At 41.2% G+C, this 9,118-nt stretch overlaps 2 protein-coding genes across 3 annotated transcripts in view; one reads left to right on the top strand and one right to left on the bottom strand.

The window, feature by feature from the left end:
* Positions 1-3,645, top strand: part of LOC123129284 (uncharacterized) — a 6,961-nt gene extending 3,316 nt beyond the window's left edge. For both annotated transcript variants that reach the window (XM_044549513.1, XM_044549519.1), the window contains exons 5-11: positions 140-227; positions 1,120-1,304; positions 1,719-1,851; positions 1,966-2,102; positions 2,220-2,294; positions 2,863-2,976; positions 3,078-3,645. In XM_044549513.1, coding sequence (XP_044405448.1) covers positions 140-227; positions 1,120-1,304; positions 1,719-1,851; positions 1,966-2,102; positions 2,220-2,294; positions 2,863-2,976; positions 3,078-3,119 — 774 coding nt within the window. In that variant the 3' untranslated portion in view covers positions 3,120-3,645. The remainder of the gene's footprint in view (positions 1-139; positions 228-1,119; positions 1,305-1,718; positions 1,852-1,965; positions 2,103-2,219; positions 2,295-2,862; positions 2,977-3,077) is intronic.
* Positions 3,646-4,466: 821 nt separating this feature from the next.
* On the bottom strand, positions 4,467-7,436 carry LOC123078825 (NADPH-dependent diflavin oxidoreductase 1). Its single transcript, XM_044501456.1, has 7 exons — positions 7,377-7,436; positions 6,701-6,763; positions 6,495-6,605; positions 5,798-5,908; positions 5,557-5,676; positions 5,248-5,464; positions 4,467-5,179 (listed from the first exon to the last, which is right to left on the bottom strand). Exons 1-7 carry the CDS (start codon positions 7,434-7,436, stop codon positions 4,632-4,634), a joined length of 1,230 nt encoding a protein of 409 aa, XP_044357391.1. The 3' UTR covers positions 4,467-4,631.
* Between the last annotated feature and the right edge of the window lie 1,682 nt (positions 7,437-9,118).

The raw sequence follows: 9,118 nt of genomic DNA, 5'->3' as shown, positions 1-9,118 counted from the left end.
GGTTATGATTTTTTAGCGAAGCTGTTGCTCGTCTACTTTTTTTTGAAACTATACACTTTAGATGGAATGGAATACATCTTCTGCTGGCAACCTTTGTGTATCATAGAAGGAATTGTTTGCATTGTTATGTTGTGCACAGGTATATCTTGCTATGGAAGCTGGCTATATGGAGAAGGTTGATGAGCTTTGCGAACGGTACTCTCTTGAAGGTTATGTCAATTCTTTGGGTAAGCACACCTATGATGCTATTGATCCAACATTACGCTATAGATCTATATTCTGGTTAGTGGTTACTTCTATAGAGCTATAATGTTATTGATCCAACATTAAGCTAACACTTATCTATTCTGTATAGTATTTAACACCTAGCTTCTATTCTAGAATCACCTTTACACTTGAATTATCTGTTTAAAAGACACCCCGTTCATATTTCTTTCGGATTATGTAATACTCAGTTACTCAGTACAATGATTCAATTAAGAGTATATTTCGCAAAAAATGTACACATTGCCGCAAAACTACAGATTTAAGGGTCAATTCAATAATCTTCAAATTGAGGGGCAATTTATAAAAACTATTGATTCTTGGATGATGTAGGTTGAGAAATATGGCATGTCAGTTTATTATTCAATTCATCTTAACTAGTTTATCTTATAAGAGCTGTATAAAAGAACAACAAATATTTAGAATTAGCATTTTCACTTGTACAAAGAAATGAGGTGGCAGCACCACCAGCCCTGAAGATAACGTGAATGCAAGCTGCCAGGTGGATGCAAAGTTAGTATACAAGTTACCGAAAGGAGGGCGATATAGTTTCTGAATTTTGCATCCTAGTTTCGGATAATACTTTTTTATGGATCACGGCATATGAATACCATGTGACTCTGGTCAACTGGTAGTTGAGCCGTTCAATTCAGTTGGTCGAACGTTCCCAGGTATAATTTTTTTAGTGCACTCTGATGGTATCTCATTGTGTAGCATCACCCCCTCACCCTAATTTATGGACCTAAATATGAATGTTGGTTTTAGAAAGAGACAAAGAGTATACTTCATATGCTGGAACTAACTTTATTCCACTAGTTCCATTTCTCTTCTTGATGTGTATTTATTATGACACAGTTCCAGAAGAAGTCATGTGTCAGTCTGACTACTTAGAGCTGAAGAAATTGATTTTAGAAGAGATTGTCTGGGTTGATGAGATCAACGGATTACTTAGTGCAACAACTTATATTGAAGCTTGTAAAATTATCGGTGTGGATTGCGAATGGAAACCTAATTACGAGAAAGGCAGCAGACCTAATAAGGTTAGTGATGCCTTAGTTCAAATTGTTGCCCGCCTCTATGTTTGCTTGGTTTTCTAGTATGACTATGGTCTCCCTAATATAGTGTAAGCTTACGATGCAATTTATCGCGATGTAGTATATGCGGAAATTCAAAACCCTCCCCTAGTGCTCTTCAAAAAGGTATGGTTGAATAAAATGGGCTAATTATTTCGCATGAATTTAGTGGTTCATGTATTCACTTCATCATCGGTCATGACAATACATCATAGGCGATCATCTGGGGTTCCTAATCATTTTCTAATGTTAACTTTTTTGGGCCTACTATGTTACTGTTAAGTTTCCGTGATATTTTGAGTTCCCCTGCAAGAAGATTCCCATTCTAATCTGTCTGCATATTTTAGTTCTTCCATTGACATGTTTCACCTGTATGGCCAGGTTGCTATCATCCAAATTGCGTCAGATAAGAAAGCTTTCATCTTTGATCTGATTAAGCTGTATGAAGATGATCCTAAAGCATTGGACTGCTGCTTCAGGCGAATCATGTGTTCATCTAACATATTAAAGCTGGGTACTATGTTAATATGATCAATTACCCCTGTCTACCATATGCCTGTTTTTCTTATAAGAACGTTTCCTTGTTGTGCATGAAAAGAACTAACATTTTTCCCATTGCAAACAATAGGCTATAACCTGCAATGCGATCTGCATCAGCTGTCACAGTCGTATGGAGAATTGTTATGTTTCCAGTCCTATGAAATGCTACTTGATATCCAGAAGCTGTTCAAAGAGACTACTGGTGGTCTCTCTGGATTGTCAAAGGTATTTTATGATCTAAAAAATCTACAACACTCAGCTGGTATCCAGCTGATTTGCTCATCTTTCTACGTAGAAACTATGACAAGCTATGTCCCTTTATATGTTTGAAAATACTATCAGAAAATATTAGGAGCTGGTTTGAACAAGACACGGCGGAATAGCGACTGGGAGCAGCGACCTCTCAGCCAGAATCAGGTCTTTTATTCACCCACTGTTTTTTTTTGCTCATGTTTCTTTAAAGCAGTCATGTAAAGATCTTAATCCTTATGAACTGCTGCCCCCTTTATCTGTATGATTGATTTCTAATAATTTGGACATTGTCAAGTTTTAGAGTCCTACTTTGTTTTGTCAGTTGCGGCATGTGTTTAGGATGAGCTGGCCCAGATCTCTTGTCTAGATTTGACTAATATCTCTCTTGTAAAATACATTAGTGGGAATAACTACATTTCCTTGCTGCAATTTTTACCCTTTTTACATGGAGATTTTTTTTTAATAATAGGAAAAGCACCGAATACACTCAACTCAAGGGTATAGGCAGTGCAGGTTAAATTTGTACATTTTAACTGTAAGTTAGTGGAATCTGAAGGCTAATAGGACAATTTGTGATATAAGCCACATTTCCTGGAAAAATGAGCAACTCAGCACCTTTTTTCTTGCATATTTTTTATTCGTGATTCAAACTAGGTCAAATGTGCTTTACGTTGTCTATCAAGGGTGTAAAGTGCCACCACTAATACAGAGATCTGCATGCCTCCTTCTACAGAAAGAGTATGCCGCTCTTGATGCCGCGGTCCTTGTTCATATATTCCATCATGTCAGGGGGCAACCTCAGTTTGGTGTAAACGAGGGACGCCAGGTGGAATGGAAGTCTCATATTGTAAGTTCTCACTCCAAACAAACATCATTGGACTAATTTTTATTTTACTGTATATACGCCAATCTTGGACATTATGTAATACAATTAATTCCGTTTAATAGGTTTCCCGAGTAAATCGTGCACGTAGTCCCTTGCGGTTCTAAAACTACCAGGGATGCGCAAGGCAATTATTGGGAACGGAGTTCCTCTTGAATTCTGACAGCTGCAAACAAGCACCTACTGGTCAGCTTCATCTTCTCAGGAACCAACCTGTTGATAGGCTTCTGTAGTTTTCTCGCGCCCTAGCTGGTCTCAGTGGATTGGTGCTGTGACTCAGTTGTAAACCCCCTTGTAAATATTGCATGCTTTTGGGTTTGGCACTCTCCCCTCTGTCGCATTTTGGTTAATGCGATGCAATCGCTGCCACCTGGACCCTTCATCTTGTTGGTGGTGAGTATGAAAATAGTTAAACCATGGTTTAAGAATGTCTTTTTGGGGGTGATGGGTTGGTGATAATCCTTAGATTGAGAAGTTAAGAGGAGAGTTGTGAGATTGGACATGAGAATTGTTATAAGTCTCAGTCCTCTGTTTGACATTGAATAGGTATTACGTTTGGGATTTTGAGAAATGTTTGTTCACTTGTTTGGTTAGCAGTAATTCACAAGGGATTAGCCAAGAGATGGCAAGTTACGACATGGGTCGATTTTTTTTTAGGGTCAGATATTTGATGTAGCTCGTAGGTTTCATAAGCAAACTTCTCGCATGGATAATGTTTACAAAGCATTAATGTGGAGCATCAAAGTTTCCCTACATAATGTTTGTCTGAATTTCTCTGGAAATGGTCATGAAGAGCTCCTGCCCGGCGCAATTCCAACGAAGTATTAGGGTACGCTACCGCCAGCTGATCTAGAATTCAAAAAAAAAAAAACCTCTCAAATGCTACCTCTGTGCCTGGCTTGCAATCCAAAACCAAACGGCTAACCGTGGAACCGCGACAACCTTGACATTAGAAACATTCACCACAAGCTTGTGCATAATTCGTCCTAAGACCCGCACCGAAGCCTTGGCCCAACTGCTGACTGCGACGATCTTAACGCCCGGTGGTCGCAAGCTTCTTTGGGCATGGACGAAAAGTAGAGGAAATGGTGCATGCCATGCCTACCTAGCGGTTGATCTGAGACTAGCGGAACAGCATAGCATTCTAAAATGTGGCTGCCAATGCTTTACTAAAAATTCTTAATATATGAAAACATTGTCCCTAAAAATATAGTTTTTTTTTTTGCGGGGACATGGAAGGTGCATAGCGGACGGCTAAAGCGTGCGGAGAATGTCAAGAGAGGGCGGGGTCGACCGATTTTGACATGGGAGGAGTCCGTTAAGAGAGACCTCAAAGATTGGAGTATCGACAAAGAGCTAGCTATGGACAGGGGTGCGTGGAAGCTTGCTATCCATGTGCCAGAGCCATGAGTTGGTTGCGAGATCTTATGGGTTTCACCTCTAGCCTACCCCAACTTGTTTGGGACTAAAGGCTTTGTTGTTGTTGTTGTTGTTGTTGGGGACATGGAAGGTGTTCCACTATTTAGTTAATAGTGAAGCGCCATTAGCCTACTTGCATTGGAGTTCTCCTAACACCATGGCTCAAAACTCTGGGCCGGAAGCCCGGAAAATCCACTCTCTCACGACCAGGTCTCAACGACAAACCTACCAGCCCTCTTGAGATCCTTGAGCCACCCCGAAGCATCCTCCCGCGGAACACCGCCTTCTTGACATAGAACTTCTTCCAACGCCGCTGTAACATCGGCGGGCATTCTGGTCGAAGACCCGGCGACGTATATCGCAGCCTTGGACGACTCGGAGCACAGCATGTCCAGCACTCTCGCCCCCTGCTCCTTTATCTTGTCCTGCACGTACACTTTCCGAGGTTGATCCCGAGAGAAGGCGACGAAGAAACCGCCGCCCTTGTCTAGGGACAGCACCCCTCCTTGCCCCTGGGCGTGTTTCAGCCAGAAGTCCTTGTACAGGAAATCGCTGTCTTGGTTTCTACAGCCGAAGAAGAACATAACAGGAGCAGTAGTTGGCTCCGCTGCGCTCTGTGCGGCCCTTTCCTCCACGAATGCGTGGAACGGCGCGCACCCGGTTCCCGGCCCGATGAGCAGGAGAGGAACCGATGGCCGTGGGCGAGGCAGCGATCCTCGGCGTATCCAACATGGTATAAGTTGATCGCCTGCGTGTAAGTGCACTGTGAGTGACATTTTCTTCGTGTGATTTCTAGCTAAAACGAGCAATGCATACCTTCATTTGGACTGAGCCCCGCTAGCCATGTGGAGCAGAGACCATGCCGCACCCTCTTCCAAGGAGTAAGCCATGATACTACACTAACAGTCAAGTGTATCTGGTTTGGGTGGACTAAGTGGGACGACGATATGGAAAAGGCTCTTTTCTTCAACGGAGGCGTCAGTTGCACCAGCCATTCAAAAGGCATTTGCACCGAGGGGAAATCCACCAATACCTAAAACTCAGTGCAAAATCCACGCAAGTTTAAGTCAGAGGACAACACTGCAAGAAAATTGGTGTTAAAACCAGTGGTAAGGCATTACTTACTTCTAGAACAGTCCGGTTCTCCTTTTGATTGTACCGGTAAAGGTCGCCCCTTCCTTCAGGAGTAGTATAATCCTGAAGTTTTGCTTTTTCACGTTCATCTGTTGCAAAATAGCTCATGACCTACCAAACAGCATGGCATATTAGTCATAGTCATCAAGGATATCAGAGGCCAATATAAGATAGTATCAAACAACTAGACAACATGTGTATGCGACGAAGCATTCAGGGTAATTTCTCTTGCCTCAAAGAAATATCGCCGAGGGGAAGCTGATGTGACATCCATTGTCAAAGCAACAAAGGTCTTTAGCTTGATGGGATCTTTAGGAACGTTGTCCCCACCCTTTGTTCGAACCTGGGCAGCAAAATAAATTGTTCCCTCTTTCGTTAGCAAGAGAACTGCAACAGATTCACTGCTTGAGAAGATATAGCAACAAAGACACAACTAATACAAGAATTCAAGATATATCCCTAGTTTTATGGATAAACTCAAGAACTACACATTTGAGATTGAGAAAGAAAAAGTGTTTATTGTCTAAACCATGATAACTGCTAGCCCTACTCAAGCAGTAGACATACATATAAACACAAACAAGTACTCCCTCCGTCCCAAAATTCTTGTCTTAGATTTGTCCAAATACGGATGTATCAAGTCACATTTTAGTATTAGATACATCCGTATCTAGACTAATCTAAGACAAGAATTTTGGGACAGAGGGAGTAAAACACAGTCATCTTCTTACATCTTTACTTGGCACACACTACTGCTAGCTATGCTACTCTCTAGCTGTAGCTAAGCTACTAAAGCAAGCAATTAGTTATTTTCATTTTGCAATAGAGTGTGCACAAAGCTACTAATGTTGGCCACAAAAGTGGAGCAGAGAAACATATACAGAGAATAAAAAGCTAAATCCACAAGACGACAGAACAGATCCACATACCGTAATGTAACAATCGGGATCCAAGTTACAGCGCTTAATGAAATCATCAACAAGTGATGGATTCTGACTTGGTAAAATTTCTAGAACATCATCAACTTGATAGCTGATGGCCTAAAATGACAAAACGGTACATTCTTTTAGTTTCCTTCATGTGTTCAGAAGATGGGGTTGCAAGCGAATATGATCAAACGGATCAAAGAACATACAGAACGCCGATCTTCCAATTCAAAGTGGCGGACATCTCTGTCAGTGTCTCCCTTAGTCAAACGCTGATTTGTACCTAAAAAGGTTAGCAATGCCAACAACAACAGAAACTAAGTAAATAAAAACGGATCAACTAAGTTATAAAGCAATGTTCATTTTGTAGCTACAATACAGATGAAGCATGAGCTATAAGGATTCCTCCCATCCATACTAACAACAGTGAGCATGAGTTATGATGACCTTCTTTTATATTGGAGATATACTTCGAAGGTGTCAGTCATGGGAACTGTCAAGAGCAGAACGGCTCTGAGCCTATGATGATGGAATTGCACTTGTCCTTCCAGCACCCATCTACTATGCAGGAGCTTATGCATAATACTACAGCAAGGTCGTAGAAAATAGCCTACTAAACTATCACTTACGGATTAGGAATTCAGTTCAAATCCTTTCAACAACTGATGGATTTGTTGAGTGTAGCATATAAACATTATAAAGTTTCCGAGGAATAAATAATAAAGTTACCTAATACACAAGATAGGGAAATATCTTATATGTTAATGCAGAACATTCCCTACAGATGAAAATGTATATCCACATATAGAGTTGCTGGATCAGCTAAACATGCCTAAGAATAAAATAGAAACTGACTTGAACTGTTAAGCTCTTAGAGAGGTACACAGAGCATACCATTTGTAACATGTGTTGTGGCTCTCTGCTATTATGGCACTTTTGCAACATAGGCAATGTTGCATAATTTTTTGTTCTTTCTTTTTTGCAGCATAAGTGATGTTGCGGGAAAAAAATTGCAACACAGGTAATGTTGCAAAAAAAAATTGCAATGAAGATGGTGTGCAAAAACGTCCCCACATGTTGTCGATTCATGTCGTAGGAGCACAACTATTGTTCGTCATCGTCGCTTGCAATTCCGGCATAGCAATTGCAATAGGGAGACGACCAATGATGGTCGGGAACGACACAGAGGAGGTCAACGGAGGCACGACTGCCCAGCAGGTGCCGACCGTCGTTTTTCACCTTTCTACAACATAGATGATGTTGAGGGAGGATTTTTGCAACAAAGGTCATGTTGCAAGAAAAAATGTTTTCCCCCTTTTTGTAACATAGACGATGTTGGGGGAGGATTTTTGCAACAGAGGTCATGTTGCAGAAAAAAAAATCATTTTTATGTTTTTGCAACATAGCTGGTGTTGCGGGAGGATTTTGCAACAGAGGTCGTGTTGCAGAATTTTTTCTGTCTTCACCTTTCTTAACATCGGTAGTGTTATGGAAAAAATTATATAATATAGGTAATGTTGCAGAAAAATTTACAATAAAGATGAAGTGACGAAGCTACGGAGCACAACGGCCGTTCGCCTTTGCAACACCACCGGTGTCCTACTAGCCTACTAGTATTAGCTAGGGATGTATCTGGTGCACCGGGGCAATTTGTGCTACCGGTGCATCGGTCACCCGTTGCACATTCCAAAATGTTCAAAAAAATCCGGAAAAAAATTAGTGTATTGACACAACATCAATGTACGTTGTCGCAAAAATTTAAATCAATATTTGAAACATTGCTTGAGATATAAAAATAACAAATTTGACATTGAATAGTACATAACACAAGTTGGGCTTCAGTTTTGGCCCATTAGCACATTGACGTCAAATTTGTCGTTTTTGTATCTTGAGCATTGTTTTGAATTTTGAATTGAACTTTTGTGACAACTTACATTGATGTTGTACAAATTTATTTTCGGGATTTTCAAAAATATTTTTAGATGTGCAACGGGGTCCGGTGCACCAGTAGCACCAATTGCCTTGGTGCGCCAGATATGTTCCCAGTATTAGCTGGCTAGTATCGTGTGAAGCGCTGAAATTGAAAGACACACGCCAGGCAACTGAAAAGGTAGTATGCTTAAAATCAGCTGGCTGTTCACAAGCTTTTCCCTAACAAACATCATCGAGGAAATACATTGTGTGAAGTTTGAAAAAAAAGGATAAAATAATACATCTTGATGTTTTTCGGCTAGACCTCAGCCAAGAAGGCCCATGTGGGGCCCACGTGGCCACCCCTTGGGCCGCAAGCCAGGGGCGCGTGGGGACACACGGGACACCCTGGTCATATTTTACTATCGGAATTCCGGGAGCTCCTAATCGGCGCCTTCTGCGCCGGTTATGATAAGTGGCGCCTGCAGCCACTCCTAGCTGGGTTGTTTCTGAGTCGGCCCAACTAATGTCGCGCGCTGAGCTGATTTCGAATGTCTGGACTGTTTCGCGCGCTGTGCTGATTTCGGCTGTTTGTACTGTTTCTAGTGTTTCTACTGTTTATTCTGTTTTCAACTGTTTCTTTAACCATTTTCTCTGCTGTTTCATTAATACAATTTATCTAAAAATATTTTTGATACAAAACATGCTTGAACCAA

This window comes from Triticum aestivum, chromosome 1B, assembly GCF_018294505.1.
Source record: "Triticum aestivum cultivar Chinese Spring chromosome 1B, IWGSC CS RefSeq v2.1, whole genome shotgun sequence".
NCBI lineage: Eukaryota > Viridiplantae > Streptophyta > Magnoliopsida > Poales > Poaceae > Triticum > Triticum aestivum.
Note: the sequence above shows the minus strand (reverse complement) of the source record. Positions and strands in the feature narration are given on the sequence as shown.

Bases quoted from the DNA above. Each gene is read 5' to 3' on its own strand.
- LOC123078825 (XM_044501456.1), bottom strand. From the start codon at position 7,436: ATGTTGCAAAAGTGCCATAATAGCAGAGAGCCACAACACATGTTACAA. The intron at 6,764-7,376 runs GTGTACCTCTCT...GGTACAAATCAG, and splicing joins TGTTACAAATGGTATGCTCT to CGTTTGACTAAGGGAGACAC. The intron at 6,606-6,700 runs GTATGTTCTTTG...TTGTCATTTTAG, and splicing joins AATTGGAAGATCGGCGTTCT to GCCATCAGCTATCAAGTTGA.